Source organism: Macrobrachium nipponense, chromosome 41 (assembly GCF_015104395.2).
Source record: "Macrobrachium nipponense isolate FS-2020 chromosome 41, ASM1510439v2, whole genome shotgun sequence".
Classification (NCBI taxonomy): Eukaryota; Metazoa; Arthropoda; class Malacostraca; order Decapoda; family Palaemonidae; genus Macrobrachium; species Macrobrachium nipponense.
The window spans coordinates 46303302-46322638 of NC_061102.1; the positions used below are offsets into that span (position 1 = coordinate 46303302).

The 19337-nt window shown below is 41.3% G+C and overlaps 1 protein-coding gene across 1 annotated transcript in view; it reads left to right on the plus strand.

The window, feature by feature from the left end:
• The window catches only part of LOC135212739 (glutathione S-transferase theta-1-like), a gene marked incomplete in the record, with an annotated part of 116866 nt that extends 97866 nt beyond the window's left edge, over positions 1 to 19000 (plus strand). Inside the window, 3 exon segments of the mRNA XM_064246452.1 lie at positions 3969 to 4056; positions 6457 to 6607; positions 18210 to 19000. Of these exon segments, the coding sequence (XP_064102522.1) occupies positions 3969 to 4056; positions 6457 to 6607; positions 18210 to 18518 (548 nt within the window).
• Positions 19001 to 19337: the final 337 nt, after the last annotated feature.

Here is a 19337-nt window from a genome sequence, read left to right on the forward strand (position 1 = left end):
AGGAACTAACTCCTCCCCAGCGGAACCTGGATGTAGTTCTCAAGTTCCTTTCGTCTGACAGATTTGAGCCTCCCCATTTAGCTTCGTTCAGGGATATAACAAGGAAATGCTTGTTTCTCCTATCTTTGTGCGACAGCCACAATAGTTGGGGAACTTCATGCCCTGGAAGATGAAGTCGGCTTTAACAGAGACTCGCCTTCTGCTCGTTTAGAACTCTTTTTCTAGCGAAAAATGAGAACCCATCGAATCCCTGGCCCAAGAGATTCGAGATTAAATGGCTTATCGAGTCTAGTAGGTAGAGAAACAGAAAGGTCTCTTTGCCCGGTAAGAGCCTTGAAGTTCTACTTACAAAAGGAAGAAACAAATGGGAGGCTAGACAAAAGTTCTTTCGGTGTTCGATTAAGGACCCCCCACAAGAATCATGTCTAAGAACGCATTAGCTTTCGTCATAGGAGCGTCATTACAGATGCTCACAAGTTCTGTCCTGAACGACTCTTTTCCGCTTTTAAGAGTAAAAGCTCATGAAGTTAGAGCAGTGGTGACGTCTCTCTCTTTTCAGAAGAATATGTCGCTAAAGAAAATCATTGATACGACATATTGGAGGTGCAATTTCGGTATTTGCATCTCACTATCTTAAAGTACGTTCGCGTGACCTACGAGAAATGTTTTTCTCTGGGGCCTTTTGTATCGGCGGATACGATACTGGGTACGGGAGCAAACACCAATCCAGTCACTGTGTTCCATAAGGAACTCTTGTGATATCTTTTAGAGGAGTATTAAATTTTTTTTGAGAATTTTTGTATGAATGCGTTTTAGTTTCGAGTTATGGGTTGTTTGTAATGAGTTTGGGGATAACTCAGAACAATTTTATATACTAACATGGTGGTTAGGATCAGGTGGTCGGGATTGGTTATGCTCCTTCATAAGGTGTGTTTGTCATAGAAGTGGTCCAGTACCCATTGACAAAGTCCTTTCAGGGCTCTGCCGGAGTAAGCCGGTTCATAATACCCATCGACAGACCCCAACAAGAACTCTAGCCATAGATAATATCTCGCTAAAGTCTTGAGGTGATGCGACTACCGGGGGCTACAGCACGCAGTCTACCACCTATCAGGTAGGACCAAGGTTTTTCTTTTATACCTACAACATATGTTGTTTACCTGTCTATTCCATATTAGCTGTCTCTTACCCTCCACCAAAGGGTGCCAATCAGCTAAGTATATATCTGACAGGTAAGTTCATTGTATGAAAATGATATTGTTATAATACAATAAAGTTTCATACATACTTACCTGGCAGATATATACGATTAATGGCCCACCCAGCCTCCCCGCAGGAGACAGGTGGAAGAGAGAAAATATGATAGAAAACGGGAATGGTTCCTAGTCCTGCCGCCGAGGGCAGGCAGGTAGATCACCTGACCTACCGGTAGCGAGTGGCGCGAAATTTGAATTTCTGTCGGGGACGACGGAGTCTTAGCTAAGTATATATCTGCCAGGTAAGTATGTATGAAACTTTATTGTATTATAACAATATCATTTTTCCCACAAATGTTGGATGTGCTAATTATTTTTGATAACTTAGACAGCACAACTAATATGAATAGGTTAACTTGGGCCCAAGTATGTAGCCATATTGCTGCATAGTGTTAGAAATCATAACATATGGGTGTTTGTTGTGTCAGACAGTAGTCATGTATTAAATATATAATTACTACTTAGATATTTGCCATTCCATTAGGCCAAAGCTCATTAAATATATAATTACTACATAAATTTTTGCTATTCTATTAGGACACCGCTAACTGTGTACTGTAAAGATAATTTGCAATTCCATGATTTGTTTACTGGACCTAGGCTACTAGCAAGGCTCCAGGAAAAGCTATAGGCTACATAAGAAAGTACCTCAATGAAAATATTTTGCCAAGGGGAAAATTTCTTAAAATAAGCTAGGTGCATATAAATGTTTTGCTGTGTGATGGCTGTGATGCTGCCAGTGGTGGAGCAACAATACCTGTACCTGTTAGAAGTACTTCCATGATGGAAAAGCTAGTCTAGTCTGATACAAGTTCCATGATATTAATTCTAAATAGGGAACATCATCACAAAAAAGCTATTGTTGCGTGATTAAATTTTTACCCTGCGGGAGACTCCAACTCCCAAATTCAGCAAAATGCATTGTCAGTCAAAAAACTTTTAAACTAGAAATTTACACTGGGACTTAATCCTATGTACTTAGCATCAGAATTTGGTTCCTCTATGATGACCACTACAATCATTCCATGTGTTTAATCATATTACTGAGGCAAAAGAATGAGAGCTGCTCTGATGCTAGGTACATTGTCAACCCAATAATGAACAGAACATAGTGCGCTGTTGCCAAATTTGGAGGTTGATAATAGGAATGGATCCTTGGCAGCTGTTGTAGACAAAAGGAAAAGCCTTCTTACCTTGAGTCTTGTACTCTTTCGGTATCAACTTGCACATAAAAAAAAAATGCTTCGCAGCAAGTGGGTCTATAGGTATTAGTATACACTAGTTGTGTTGTCAAGTTTCATCTTTTAATCATGTCTCTGTGATGCTTAAGGACATGTGCTGTATTTGGTCAGTCATTAAAAATTTTCTGCAGTAATTCGGCCTGTACAATATGATCTATGCCATTAATTATTCAGTTTCAGACATACAAAAGCAGTGTTACAGTTGTTTAACAAAATGATATCATGAGACGTGGTTTCTCAGTGTTGTTCCAAAACATCACAACGTCATTGTAAACAAAACATAGAACTAACTCCTCTTTTATATATTTATAATAAATCCTGGTTTATTATGTTTTCCTCAAATAATGCATCTTATAGATAGGTAAAAGCAAGACAGTGAAATTTAGTAGCTTAGACCACACCTATCCCCTCAAACTATTCATTTGGGAAGGTGCTATATCACTGAAACCTTTTTCCAAGGGCAACCTATTTTATGATGTACTGGGTGTTTCGAAATTAGAGCCTCCCCCCGCTACAGCATAAACTAAAATTGATATGGACAATAACAAAAGTAATTCAGAACAGGTATTTATTTAAGTTTCTCTGAGTATTTAATATTTTGTGTGGCCTCCATCTGCCTGTACCACAGCCTGCATTCTTGAGGAGTATGATTTCAGCTAATCGCAAAAAAGCTGAGACTCAAACTCCATTTCCCTGAGCACTTCGGTCACCTCTCTTTGCAGGTCGTTGAGGCTTGGTATACCATCATAGTTCACAACAATGGTAACAAAGCAGCAGCAGAGCTGTTCTTTTTCAGGCTACATGCACCAATGTTACTGTTAGTAAGAAGTAGCCTTTAAAAAGAAATTAATGACAATGTCTCCATCTTTCCTGTGACATCAAGATCACCTGCATCATCTTTTAAAAAAATTACTGAACAGCGGATCTTTTTTTAATAAATACCGAGCCCTCCTCCCAGTGATTAGAAGAGATGGAATCCTGTATACTGATTCAAATGCTTATGCAGTATAGAGGGTGCCTTCATTTATATGATAAAAAAACTGCTCAGACTGCACAACAAATTTGAAATCAGTCCAAATCTTAAATGCAGCTACCTGCTTCAAATTGTAGGGATTCAGTATTATATTTTAAAAAGATAATAACAGTAAATAAAAACGTGAAAACCTCACTCTTCCATCCTTATATAAGTCAGCAGTATAAGACCTCTCTCTCCCTCTCTTACTAGGTCAAAGTGTTGCCCAGTGATAAATACCTGTACTCTGCCATTCAATTTGTATGCGAAGTGTCTTTCCTTTGTAAATATTTTTGTAAGCTGAAGGTGGATAGTTATAACCTACTCAAAACATTCTTGTAAATTATACAAATGAACTTTGGACAGTTAGATTTTTATTTGTCTTTTATCAAATATATATGGTAAACTAAAGCAGATTATGTTCCACTAATTTTTATTTCACACGCATTTTGTTTCTAGGAGAACACATGAAGAAGGATTATATGGCTGTTAACCCATTTAGAAAAATTCCAGCTGTTAAGGATGGTGATACCCTTATTCTTGAAAGGTAAGGCTATTCCAGACAATATTCATTCATCCTGCTTTTTCATTGTAGGGGACTGATTTAATTTTTATTCATCACAACTGTGAATTATATATGTGTATACATATATATAATTTCATTATAAATATATACATGTATGTGTGTGTCGGCAAGTACAATTTTTGAAATCCGCGGTAGTGTTTTGTTTTGTTTTGGCTAGGCGATTACCCCAGCCCACTAACGGGGGAGAGAGGAACCAACTCAGTACAGAATTCAGTTGTTTATGCCAGCACATACTGTAGACAGTGATTGGCAGCAGGAATTTTTGGATATGTAGAACTTCCCGGTTGACTTTCTTGGCGATTTGATGAAGTACTCTTGCATCTTGGTAGCTGATTCGGCAAATAATAAGATAGGACTTTATTTTACCAATTTGACTTACAATCTAGACTGTGACTTTGAACTTTGTTTTCTTGAGTATTGTGGCAATGATTGACACGAGTTCTCAAAATTCTAGGTATTGCAGCAAATGTTGCAATACGAGGTTGATAAAATCTTGTTATGACCCACTTTGTTTGCTTTTCATGTAAGGGTCAAAATTGCCGTCTCAGTTAACTTGTAGGGAATGGGAACATTGGGATGAGAAGACTTGGAAGTCTTTACTCATTTAAATAAATTGGAGAGAGACAAAAAGAGAAAGGTGGCTGCTAGAGCTAGCGGTAAAAAGGCCTTAGCTAGTCAGGCTGTTAATTTTGATGTCTCTATATCTGATTCTCTCACTGTTGCACCTATTCCCTTATCTCAGTCTGTGCAACCCAATCCTAACCCTGGCTCTCTTGCACCCGAACTCAATGTCATTGCCAGCCTTGAAGCACAGGTAGATATAAGTTTTCCATTATGTTACAGCCCATGGGAAAATTAGGAGCCTCTGTTTAAACCTTAATGGATAAGGTAAGTGATAAAGGTGAAGTGAGTGCTAGTGCAAGATTTCGGTGTAAAGAATGAAGGCTTGCATTGTGTAGGAACAAATAGCAAACTTAATAAAACAAAGTAACTTGTATTTTTCCTGACACAAAACCAAATTTTGTAAATGAATGACCCACCTCACCCACCTCTCTAATCTGTCACTAGAACAAGAAGGCAAATTGGCGTGCAGATGAACAGGTGAAAGGGGGGGAGGAGGTTGGGTTCCCATACCTTTAGTTATTTAACTTCCTTGTTGATAAGTTTGAATGGCCGTTTTCAGCTTGTTCTCGAAGGAAAATCCCAATGTACAGAACTTCAGGTTTTTATGATAGGAAAAATACAAATTACTTTAAAAAAAGGTCGGTTTTTCTTGCCATGGACTATAATTAATGATTATTCAAAGAATGTGGTCTCGCTTTCAAGCAGACCAAGGTGCTAATGATCAAGTCCTGAGTCTCTTATGGTTGTGGGTATTGACATTCTGAAACTACTACTATTGGTGAACCACGTGGGATTTGAGAGCTAACATTCGCCAACAATAAATGTATTGTTCTTGGGTGTCTTTATCACTCCCTTGCAATATTCTTGGACATAATACTAAAGCCACAACAGAATTTGAGGTAATAGTTGGACACAAACTTTAGTTATAACCACACTCTTCCCCCAGTTTCAGGGAATCTAAGGAATTCCTGACAAGAAAAAAGAGAGTAGGAATCATATTGAAAGTAATCCATCTGAGATGGTTCAAGGTTATAGAAAAACTGATGAAAAGAAGTTTTGGTTGAAATATGTCCTGTATATCTTCCTCAGTGTTTGATAACTCAATTTAAATATAAAATATCTTGTTTTATGATGCCAAGAATTTATTAGTTATACCCAACCTTTTTTGCCTGTTGGAATTTGAATGGATGCACAATGTTATGTTGAAATTAGTTGTCTGTGGTGAAACAGTTACCTGACAAAGAATTTCTGTGACACTGAGTCCTCAACTTTTAAGGCAAACTTTTGTCTTCTTTCAGTGATTGGAAATGCCAATGGTTTTATGTGGACCTTGACCCTAGCCCTCAAGGGAGGGATATGTAAATCTTTTTGTACCATTGTGCTGTAAATAAACACATTGTTATATCATTGTCTGCAGTACCATTGTACTGTAAATAAACACATTGTTATTTCATTGTCTGCAGTATTCTTTTACATGGAATTATGCTTAACTTAGAAGATTAGCTTCATCTGAGGTCAGGATGTCATATTACAGTGAATAAGCTTACAGCTCTGTCTCTCCCCTAGAAAAGCTCACAGTCACTTGGCAACTGCTGATATTCCACCATTAGTTTCCTTTTTTAATGTTTGTCAGTTTCCTTCTGATAAGAACAGTTTTTTAATTTTTATTTGCCTGCTATAGTGTTGAGATGTGTTTTGAATAACATGTCCATTCCTGATGTGTATGAATTTCAACAGTTGTGCAGCATTGAGATTTATCGCCAGCAAATATGATTCATCTGACTTGTGGTACCCAAAGAACTTAGATGTAAGATGCAAAGTTGATGAATATCTGGATTGGCAGCATTTGAACACCAGAGTGCATGGTGTAGGTTACTTTCGAAATTTGGTAAGTACATTGGTTATGGCTATGGCAAAGTGTATGTTGTTCTTCCTAAAATTTGTATATGTCCAAGGAATTTTTACTCTGGGAACATGCAAGCACTATGGGACTCGGATAAGTTTTTTTTTTGTTACAATACTATTTTACATTCATTACCATCAATATTGTCTCCGACACCATAACAAATACGGCCTCTATATTTTCCTCACTCAAATCTCCTCTGTAATTTCACTTCCATAGATTTTGCACTCATCTCTAACCTCCTATCTCATGTTAGGTTTGGGTCTTCCAGAGGAGACCATCTGACTTTTGTCATGTACTATTCTCCTATATGTAGTTGCTGCAAAGATGTCCTTCTCCCCTTTATCATTTTCTCATCAACATATGGAACTTCCATAATGTCCCATGTGGTATCATTTCTTGCTCTTTCCTGCCTTCTCACTCCCAATATTTTTATTAAGGTTTGATTTTCAAATTGATTGCCTCTTAATTGTCATAACATTATTTTCTGGGCTCACCTGTGCCGCTGCGTGAAATGCTCCTTATAGTATCATTTCTAAGGTATAAAACTGCTATATATACCAGAGAAAAAAGTTGCATGGAATGCCGGGCATATGCCTAGCTCGCTCACCCATATAGGGTGTCAGTATAGTAACTGGGGCGTGAAAAACCACTCTCAGAGGTCTCTTACCAATTAGTTATCTCCTCTCCCAACATCCCCCGTTACTACGAGGTGCCGTTCTACATCCCACTACTGCCCGCCACCACTCTACCACCCATGCGTACCTAAACATTCCTTTCAATAGCATCGTACGAAGTACAAGTGTTTTTCATTTTTTGATCTATTGTGCTTGATTTTCATAATGTCGGACCTCCTGGAAGCTTCTACTACTAAGTTGAGTACTACTATTGGTTGTACTATGCACTGAAGTTGCGATTTCTTTATTGTATTTATTTCCTACGAGAAATATGATCTTGATCAAGGATCGGAAATATCCGAACCCAGTCAGCCATTTTGATGTCGCTACTTCACGGAGCTTTGTTTACATGTTGATTGACCATTAGTTCCTCATACTAATTGCAATCATTTTTTGTCCTAGACATATGGAAATAAATGCACTTTTAATATTTTGTATGATTTTTATACGATGTTTACGTGGGTTTTAGATATTTAGTGATTTTGGCTTACACTAGGCTACTGTCCGAGCATTACATGTTTGAGTCAAATCCTACTTTAGGGAGTTTCCCTTGGTTTGACAACTTTTGAGCGTAGTTTATCTTTGCATCTTAAATCGGCAAATCACCCGATTTCGTAGAGATATTATTAAGAGTGATATAGCCTACCTGACCATATCGGTATCTCACTCGATGTTGGAGACCTAGGCTATTCGCTCGGCTTAATTTTTGTCTAGCTTAATATTATGTTATATTAGTTGTGTGCCATTATTACCTAATTATCTATTATTCACTTTAAATTTGGTAATTTACTTTTGTAAGCTACATATCTCGTGGTTCAAGTGGATCTTTATCATCTGTAGGGTTGTCCCACCTGACCGGTCATATGGTCCACTTGATCGCGACGAACCAGTTCGCTCTGCCGCTCCCGCCCAGTACCCCTTCGGGGGGATACCTTTTATCACACGATTTAGGTTACTTTTAGGCTTTAGTTATAGCCTATATTGGGAGCGACGGAATATGTAGCGATATGGTCATACCATGAGTTAGGATAGTGGCGCTTTTCTAGCTGGTTTTGATTGGCTTCCGAACGCACCGGATAGAGCAACTTATGCGTACACTCAGTCTTCCCTTTCGGGTTTCCGCCGCATTATTTTGATTCCGTTACAACCGGAATATTTCTACACACTAATATTTTAGTGTATTGATCAGATTCAGGTATCTCACCCTGTTCTGATATTGTAGATTACACACAAATAGAATTTTGTCGGTCGATCCCGGAAGAGGCGTACAGACGTAGCCTACAAAATCTTATATTCTTCTGTTAACAATGCACGGAATTTCGGAACAGGCGGACAGGCTACGTAACCAATATCTGCCACTCAATACCTTTTGGTATAGTATACGTCTACCGTGGTAGCGATACAATCATTGGAGAATATTTTTTCCTTAAGTGGATTTAGTTTTCCGGAGCAGGCGGATAAGTACGAAGTTAGATCCGCCATAATTTTCAACAGAATAGGAAGATTCATAGACTAAATGATCAAACCGTATATGTTAAGACTTAGTTATAATATACAGAAGTCTACTTTGACTATATATGTTATAATGTAAGATTACGATAAATAATCCGGAGTTTCTGGCAGTTTATATACAAATTGAATACTCATGTATCAATTTACCTTACAGGTGGTGCGTTGTCAGATGACAGCTTGCGCAGCTGTCCTTCAGCAAAGGTGCGGACATGAGGTTTGCAGGTCCCATGCACCCTGCGGCGTACAGGTCGATGACCTCATTGTTTGGCATCCGGATGCATGTGAGATCTGTTATGGGCTTTTTGCTGATATAATCTCGGACTCGATGAGTACGCACTTAGATATTTCATTACTAATTATGAGATATGGTATTCAGGAAGTGAACAAATTATTTTCTTTAGTTTTAAGAAAGTGATAATCCTAATTAGTACTTCTTTTTCAGACCCCACAGGCTGTCAAGAACACATCTCTTTCAACCCTCAAGATCTGGGTTGGCGGATTCGGCCGTAACATCAAGGCTAAGAAACCTTATATTCTATCAGAGGAGATATGCACCCTCCTCTACCCAAATGCCAAGATGTCAGCGGCAGTTCCCAAGGAAGTGGCTGCACCCATTATTGCCAAGATAAGGGAAGACACGCAGTCCTTGCCTGAAGATCTGAGGGACTGGGGGAAGAAGTGTTGGAAGACGTGGCGGCCATCAGCCTTGACATAGAACCAATGGTTCTGGATGCCAGCGATCAAGGTAGGGAGTAACGTGGTAAGGGGGGCAAAGTAGTGTGCGGTCTAAGATTCCTGTTCTTAGCCCTGCACCATCTTTAACATCTTCTCATGCTTCTTTTCAAGGGTTTACTGCAAAGACCCTGGTTGGGGACAAACCAGGCTCAGTAATACCAAAAGTCAAACACTTGAGGAAGGCCTTATCTAAGCCAAGTAAACCATCTAGGTTACCGAGACTTACCAAGTCATTAACGGCATCTAAGTCTTCGGAGATTCCGGTAGCAGCTACTCCCCTACATCACGGGTCGAGATCAAGGAGCTCCAAATCTAAGGCTTCAGAATCTTCCTTTGATCCGGTTGCCTTCTCTAATCTTTTAATGGAGAAGATGGGAAGTATGGTCCAATCTCATATTGGAACCATCTCGGATCGGTTGCAGTCTATGGACACTTTTGCCCAGAGACTGCAAAACCAGGAGAACATGATAGAAAATCTCCTGAGAACCGGACTGCCACAACAACAACAGTTTGTGATGCCAGACGCTTCCAAACTTCCGGCTTTTGTAAAGAGCAATCCGTGGCGATTGGCTTTACATACATCATTCGTGGATGGCATGTTAACCATAGAAGGATGTGGAACTCGGCCGGTAGAGGACTTTGAATTCTACCCACCGGGATTGCAGTTTCCCTTCCCAGGATATGCTCGACTGACAGAGGAACCGCTAGTAAGACTAGATAAGATTCCTAAGGAGACGATGATCTATCCTAAGGAAACAGGGCTTCAGTCCGCATGGGTGGACATTGAACGAATGGGAGTGTGTGAACACAATGTTGTCCCCCCATAAGAGTTCCTACACAATGTTTGTAGTAAAAGGTCAAACACCGACACCTTGTACTACAAAAGTGGTTGATCTGGCTCTTCAGGCGGCTATGGAGGACAAGCCCATGCCACAACTAAGAGAGACGGAGTTGACTTTCTCTTTTTTTTACTTTCCAGATCATGAATGCTGGGTTGACGCCCAGCCAACACTTTCACCACAGGGAAACTGAACATTGACTGTGCCTCTACACAGTTCAGTGACAAACTTCTGAGACTCCCAGAATCCTTGGTCAGAATCGAGTATGAGGCACGTACTCGGTTAAGTAGATCGATCAACTCCGCTACAATGGCAGAAATGGCTTCGCTGGTATACCAAGACGAGTCATTGTTCAAGATCCTTACCAAGTCTCTCCTCCTCACACTTCAAAGTGATCCCTATGGCTTCGCTGTAGCACGCCATAATTGCAGAAAGCATGTGCTTTCAGAAGCTACAATAAGGCATGAGCCAAATAAACTGATTAAAGCCTCAATTTGGGGCCTGGACTTATTCCTGGAAGACATTGTTAACAGTGTCTTAGGTGAGGCTGCTAGGGTCAATCAATCAAAGTCTCAAAGTTCGTTGGGGCCTGATGCCAAAACGAAAATATGAGCAATCAGGAAATCAGACAAGAGGCAGGAAGAGTTTTAGGAACTTCCAATCATACCACACTCCACAACCCCAAGCTGTCGTTCAGACGACGATTCCTGTACCTCAAGGGACTCGGCTGTCTACGTCTAAATCCCAACCCCAACAACAACAATATGTTTGGATGACTCAGCCTCCTCAACATCAAGCTCCTTCTCCGGCTTTTAACCCCACCTTTGAGACACAAGGAGTGTTCCATGGGTACAATAGGTATGCCAGAGGTAGTAGGGCCAGAGGTAACTTTCATAATAGAGGTAGAAGGACTTCAACAAGAGGCAGAGGATACAGGGGCAGACAAGGAAACAGACCCTCTTCAAACCATTGAGACATCTCAGGTAGGGGGAAGACTATACAAATTTCGGAGCCGGTGGAGGTTCAGCAAGTGGGCTTCCAGCATAGTATCCAAGGGTCTGGGGTGGAGTTGGATAATAGGGCCCCCTCCACTAAACCAGTTTTCATCAAGCTCCATCGGCAGAACTAGACCTATACACCAAAGATCTTTTGCAAAAGAATGCAATAAAAGAAGTAAAATCTTTGAAATTTCAAGGACGCTTGTTCAGCGTTCCAAAGAAAGACTCAGAACAAAGAAGGGTGATTCTAGATTTGTCTCATCTGAATACTTACATTCGATGCGACAAGTTCCATATGTTGACTATCTCGAGGTGCGGACCTTACTTCCCCGTGGGGCCGTCACCACCTCTATAGATCTTACAGACGCTTACTATCATGTTCCGATAGCAAGGCATTTTCGTCCCTTTCTAGGATTCAAACTAGGCAGAAGGGCATACTCATTCAAAGTGATGCCATTCGGACTCAGTATAGCGCCCAGGATATTTACGAAGCTGGCAGAGACAGTAGTCCAAGAGCTGAGAACTCAAGGAATACAGTTAGTGGCCTATCTAGACGATTGGCTTATATGGGCCAGCAATGTAGAGGATTGCATAAAGGCGACGAACAAAGTCATAAAATTTTTGGAACACTTAGGTTTCAAAATAAACCTCATGAAGTCCCGTCTTACTCCAGCAGCACGTTTCCAATGGTTAGGACTGCAATGGAACCTAATCACACACAGACTATCTCTTCCCTCAACAAAGAGGAAAGAAATAGCAAAGAAAACAAAAAGTTTTCTCAAGGACAAATTAACATCCAGGAGAAGACAAGAAAGAATTCTAGGCTTACTTCAGTTTGCATCAGTAACAGACACATTACTGAAGGTAAAACTGAAAGATATAAATCGGGTATGGCGATCCAAGGCGAACAAGAGGAAACGAGACAAACTATCTCTAATCCCACAAATACTAAAGAAAAGACTGCTACCTTGGACCAAGGCCAAGAATCTGGCAAAATCGATTCCCCTACGATTTCCACCACCAGTGTTGGTAATACACACAGACGCCTCTCCCAATACGAAAAAGTCCAAGGTTTGTGGTCAGTAACGTCGCGTCAACTCCACATCAACATATTGGAAGCCATGGCAGTATTCTTAACTCTGAAAAAACTAGCCCCGGCAAAGAAGCAACACATCAGATTAATTCTGGACAACGAAGTAATAGTCCATTGCTTAAACAGAGGGGGATCCAAATCAAGTCACATAAATCATGTGATGATAGCAATCTTTGCGATTGCAACAAGAAACCAATGGCACCTGTCAGCTGTACACCTGGCAGGAGTGAGAAATGTGGTAGCAGACGCACTTTCAAGGACAACTCCGCTGGAGTCGGAATGGTCATTGGACAAAGATTCATTCAATTGGATTTGTCAACAGATTCCGAACCTTCAGGTGGACCTATTCGCCACGGAATCCAACAACAAACTAAAATGTTATGTTGCTCCCAACCTGGACCCTCTGGCCTATGCCACAGATGCCATGTCCATAGATTGGAACACCTAGCAAAGAATTTATCTGTTCCCTCCGATAAACATGTTAATGAAAGTACTAGACAAACTCAGGACTTTCATAGGTCAGATAGTTCTGGTAGCCCCCAATTGGCCCAAGAGCAATTGGTTTCCTCTGATGGTAGAACTAGGACTCCTCCCTCGGCGGATCCCAGATCCCAAGTTGACACAGGTAGTACAAACTCGCAGTGTGTTAGCTTCCTCAAGAATTCAGAGTGCCCTAACTTTATAGACTTTATGAAATTTGCAGCACAAAGAGATGCTGACATTGATCCTCTAAATACCTTGTTTCTAGAGTCGGATAAAAGAGACTCAACCCTTTGTCAATATGATTCAGCTGTAAGAAAACTGGCAAAGTTCTTAAGAGATTCTAAGGTTAGAGCAATGACTCGGAACCTAGTAGTTACCTTTTTTAGGACCCTGTTTGAAACGGGACTAGCAGCTAATACAATTACAACAATTAAATCTGCCTCGAAGAAGATATTTCAGATTGGGTTTAACATTAATCTTACAGATTCATATTTTTCATCAATTCCAAAAGCTTGCGCCAGACTAAAACCAGTAACCCGCTCCCACACAGTTTCCTGGTCTGAAACCAATAATGATTCATGTTTATACATAACACTGTTTAGAAAAACTTTATTTTTGGTAAGTTTAGCATCTGGAGCCAGAATATCTGAGCTTTCAGCATTATCTAGAGAACCGAATCATATTGTTTTTCTCGCATCTGGGGAAGTACAAATCTTTCCAGACAAGAGATTCTTAGCAAAGAATGAGGATCCACAGAAATGATGGTCACTGTGCTGTCACCGGAGTTACTCCGGCGGCAATAGCATACTGCATGCAACCCCGGAGTCTCCGGAAGGTTGATGATGATACTCATGTATCATTTTGACTTGCAGGTCGCTCGTTGCCTGGAGGAGGGTTGCAACACCATTCTTCGGGAACCCTGTGGGCACGTGGTCTGCCGGTCCCATGCTGGTTGCGCAGTCCAGATGGAGGACATGATCGTCTGGCACCACGAAAACTGCGTGATATGCTACGGGCTGGTGAAAGAGTTCACCTCTGAATCGGTATGTAGCACGCCGGACTGTGTATAATGATACAATGAGAATCAACTTGATTATAGCATGCAAAATTATACTAGACTAGGATTAATCTCTAGTTTTAAGTATTAATATACCTCTTTTTACAGACCGTCCAAGCGGTTAGGGACGCTGCCTTGGCTACCCTGAAGGTCTGGGTAGGAGGGTTTGGCCGCAACGCCAAGAAGGGACAGCCTGACATGCTATCCCAAGATATGACTGGACTCATCTACCCCGGGGCCAAGAAGGCATCGGCGGTAGATCCCACGGTAGCTGCTCCCATCATCGCTGGGATCCAAGCTGCAACATTGCCCTTACTGAATGAAGGTCTGGAAGAGGACGTCACAGGAGAAGTAGCAGCCCTCGACTTGGACCGCGAGCCCATGGCTATTGACGACATGGGCAACGGTAAGAATGTTAGTGAGGCAGGTGCAGTAGGGGCTCAAAGATTGCTCTTGAGCCCATCTCCTTCTTCTTCTTTCTCCTCTACCACTTCGTTCCAGGGGTTCGCCGAGAGACCTCAGTCGGTCAGACAGAAGTCTACTTCAGTGATCCCTAAGGTTAAAAACCCAGTGGACTTAAAGTCCATGCAAAAGTCCTTGTCCAAGAGGTCTGGAACCAGCCAAGTCGCTAAGCCATCGGCTCACAAACCGGGGCAGACAAGGCTAAGGTTACTCCCCCGCTGAAGAGGTCGAGAGCCAAGGTTCTAAAGGCAAAGGCTCAGCCTTCTGCCTTCGACCTGGATGCCTTTTCAGCCACCATCATGCAACAGTTGGGAAACATGATGGGGAACTTGGTCCAGACCAAGCTCCAGGAAATGTTTTCCCAACTGTCTACCACGCTGGAGGCATCGGGACAGACCATCCAATCCTTATCGGAATGGATGGTAACCCAGGAGAACCTGATGGCAGGTCTCCGGGATACAGTGGCAACTGGACTGGCCCAGTCCGGACAGGCTACTCAGCCCTTGCCAATGCCGGACTCATCAAATCTACCTCCATTCAAGAGTAATAACCCATGGAGGTTAGCAGCATACCCCGTTCTCGGAGGGTATGCTGACTATTGAGGGTTGCGGAACCCGAAGGTTGGAAGACTTCGAGTTCCATCCCCCGGGGCTCCAGTTCCCCTTCATGGGCTATGCCCGCCTAACCGAGGTTGCCATGAGGAGGGAGGACAAGGTCCCCAAAGAAACAGTAATCTTTCCCCGGGATCAAGCTCAACAGGCTTGGCTCCGGAGCTTGGAAGAATGGCAGTGTACCAACACAAGGGTGACAGCGTACAGAAGCCTTTTTACTATTTTTGCAGTAAACGAGGCAACCCCGATGCCATGTACAGCCAAAGTGGCTGACCTGACAATTCAGGCAGCCATGAAGGATGAACCCATGCCTCAGCTCCGGGAGGCGGATTTAACCTCCCTTCTGGTCCCCGGATCCACTGATTGCTGGGTTGACACCCCATCGGAGAGGTTTTCTTAGTAACTAAGAATGCCTCTGCTAGCTCCTGGCCACCGCCACCGGGGTTGGGTGCCGAGGTATAAATGAAAGCGGGGAAGAGAGGTTAGGTAAGGATAAACAAATGCCTCAATTCTAGGTTACCTGCTGGGGTTCACTACCCGGCGTAGTACACCGATCGAAAACATAAAGCATATTTTAAAATAATTAAAATAAAATAACTAAATGAATTTTGAACCGGAGCACAGAATCTATGCTCCTTCCTGTCCCAGTTCTCTTTCAACACTATCTCTCTATCTCCCGGGTCTAGCTAAGGGATCGAAACAGGGGAATAGGTAAAACTTAGGCCTGAATCCGATCGTAAGGGAGATCATGTTGTTATATGCAAAACTGAAAGATCTCCACTGTATCCCGGGCCCGCCGAGGCGGAAGGATAGATAATGTATGGAGGACTGAGGATAGGAAAGGCAAAATTCTCCTTCTGGTCCCAGTTCCCTTTCAATGCTATCTCTATCCCCCGGGTCCAGCTTAGGGATCGAAACAGGGGAATAGGTAAAACCTAGGCCTGAATCTGATTGTAAAGGAATCATGTTTGTTATATGCATAACTAACGATGTCCGCTGGATCCCGGATCCGCCGAGGCGGACGGATAGAGGACGTAGGGAACTGGGGATAGGAAGGCGAGAAGAGAGTACGTGGCTAATACCATCCTAACGAGCCGGGAAATTACCCGGGCTCGTCTGGGTAGGTACCATCGTACTACTCCTACTACATAAGGCGAGGAGTACCCCTTCTGACTATAACCACTCCCCCTCACCCCCTCTGCAAGAGGGGATAGGACTCGGATGGCTACCTGAAGTAGCGCTAGTGAGTTATGTCATCCCGTCAAGGTAAAAGGGGGGAGAGAGGGTGTCTAGAGGGGTGGCTCACACGCAATCAATTGGACACTACAACCGGCCAGGTGGAACACCTCGCGGTCAGAAGTGGATCCAATCGATCAAATGGGCTGACGGTCTATAGACCGACTGCCCACTGATTACAATAATACAATAATTTATATGATAATAAACGCTATACAATAGTCCTGGCGCGAGAGGGAATAAGGATAAAGAGGAGATGTACATAATTCTGTCTAAAGAGCGGCTGGCTTAACCTTCTCTCGATCGGAACGATCTGGTCAGGACAGCCAGGGTGGCTCTGAGCAGCTAGCCTAACCTTCTCGAGACGAGATTTCAATCACGATCTGGCGAGGTAGGCCAGGGAGGCTCATGGAACAGAATAAGGTCCCTAAGGGCCTTACACCCCTCCCTCAGGGATTCCCTGGTAAGGTGAAGGAGTTATCCTCCTTGAGCAGACCAAGGGGGTAGGGGGGGAGGGAGATAGGCTGAACTCCTGATACGACGAATCGAAGGGGAGAAGCCTCTCCAGATGGAAGGAAAACCCGTCTGACCTACTTCCCAAACCAAGGAGGAATCTCCTTGGTTTGTGTAAGTAGGTCTGAATCATCCTCGCACCAGGATATCTATTATAAAATGTCAGGATTTCTACAAATTTTAGTAAATCTTGAGTGAGTGCAAAATCAATAACAACACGACTACAATTAGTATAGGTGACCAATTGGAAGTCGTCATAAAGATACGGGTAGCAATGTATGTAATGGCTGACTAGGGAGCGGTGCAAGCTAGGCTCCGTTTATGTAACATACAACTAAAACATTCTTATGATTACTTTCGCTACCCTTACAAACATAAATTGATAATTGCAGTACTCAACTTAGATATCGAAGATTCCTGGTGTTTATAGCATCTCATTTTATTCCAAAATAAAGTCGTTACAGTCAAAGACACAATTGTAAACGACAGTGCTATTTAAAGGAATGGCTATGGAGAGACTAGTAGTAGCGGTAGTGGGGAAATTGACAAAGGAAGAGACTAACTGGCAGAAGACCTCTGGTAGTGGTTTCACTCGCCCCAGATACCATACCGACACCTTAAATAAAGGTGAGCGAGCCAGGATATTCTGGCATTACCATATAGCTTTTTCTCTGGTATTTATAGTAATATTTATACCTTAGAAAAGTGTGCTAAAGGAACATTTCACGGAGCAACACAGGTTTAGCCCAGAAAATTCTCCTAATGAGGTTTCTGGCTGCATGTATGAAATTCCTAGTAAAAATTGTGATCAAATATATTATGGACAAACAAGAAAATCACTTTCACAACAAATAGAAAAAATCATCCTATTAACTGGAGTGAAGCAAGATCTTTAGCAAATAATGAAAGTGTTTAAATTTAAGTCTTGGTTTGTTTCAATGTGATGCCTTCACAATTAAAAAGTTGTAGATTTATATAAGCAACACAATTACTATTCAGTTTTAGGCTTGTGTCTAGATTTTGAAGTGGCAAGATAACGTATTATTATGGTTAAGTTTAGTTTTAATTTGTGAATGCGTGATCCGGGATCATTATGGATTCTATTTTTTTTACCCTTTGACAATTAAACATCTGGTGTTCAGTTTTATACATGTTTTTGGATTTTGTGGCTAAAGCTTACAAATATCTTAGGGTTGGGTCACTGGTTTCAGTTTGTGACCGTGTGATCTTGCTTTTTGTGCTGGTTTTTGTACTGCCTCTGTCCAGATTGATAAAGGAAAATTCATATCCTGTTTCTGTTTTGTCCTTAGTTATATGTGTACCAAATTATGTATTATATATTGATGTTCATCATAGTATCTAATTTTTCAGGTGTTGCTTCCAGCACTCAAGAGGACAAAGCCAGATATGCAACTAGTCAATCAACACAAAAAAGAACTAAAACGAGTTCAGAATGATTTTTCTAAGCATTTTCTTGGGTCAAAACCCTTTATCTCAGGTGATCACATAAGTATTGCTGACCTTTTAGCATCTTGTGAATTCGAACAACCTATAGCAGGAGGCTTTGAATTTTCAGAAACAATATTGAATTTTATTGACCGAGTGAGAGAAGAAGTTGGTCCCGATTATGACAAAATTCATGCCACAATTAGAGAGACTACCAAGCAATTGATGCAGTGATATTAACACTGGAAAGTTGTCTTTGGTGTTCTATTCTATACAAAGTAATGTTTTTTTTCTTAATTGGACATTGATATTAATAAGAAGATTTATATGTACATGATAAATTAGATTTGTTAATACTAATATGTATTTATCTTAAAATCTTGATACGGAAGTTAGTCTGAGTCCCTTTGATTCTGATATTTTAGAAAATGAATTTGCTACACTATATCCCAGCTACCTCAGGCATAATTGCCATTTGTAATTCTGTATATAATTATGCAAGTGATATTCTGTTATTGAGTGAGAAGTATGTCTGTTTTTGTTGGGACAGATTACTGATAAGCATGTGAAATTTCTGTATGAAAATGTACATATAACAAGCATTTTGGGTAAGTTAGAGATTATTGTAGTATTTATCGTGACTTGCCCAGATTTTACTGAGCAAGATGGAATAAGATAATGTCATGTATAAATATTAAATGATGATATTCCTGTTATTACTCCTGTATTTACTATACGTACTGTGTTTGTATACAGTTTTGATGTGTCAATTGTCCTGTCTTTAACATTCAGAGGCTACCATACATTTTAGGACAATTAACTCAGACTAGCCTATACACAATTCAAACCATAAGCTAATATAAAGGTACCTCATAGGCCTAGGCTAATATAATTTTTGGCCTATTCTTAGCTAGAACAGGTACCTGACATCGGAGATGGTCAAATCTTCATTGTTGTAGTTAGGGTTGAGCAAATGGCTGGCTCTCAAGGGGGTTTTTAATATTTCTTCTTAACAGTGGGTGAAAATATTGTAAAAGCAACTTATTCCTAGTC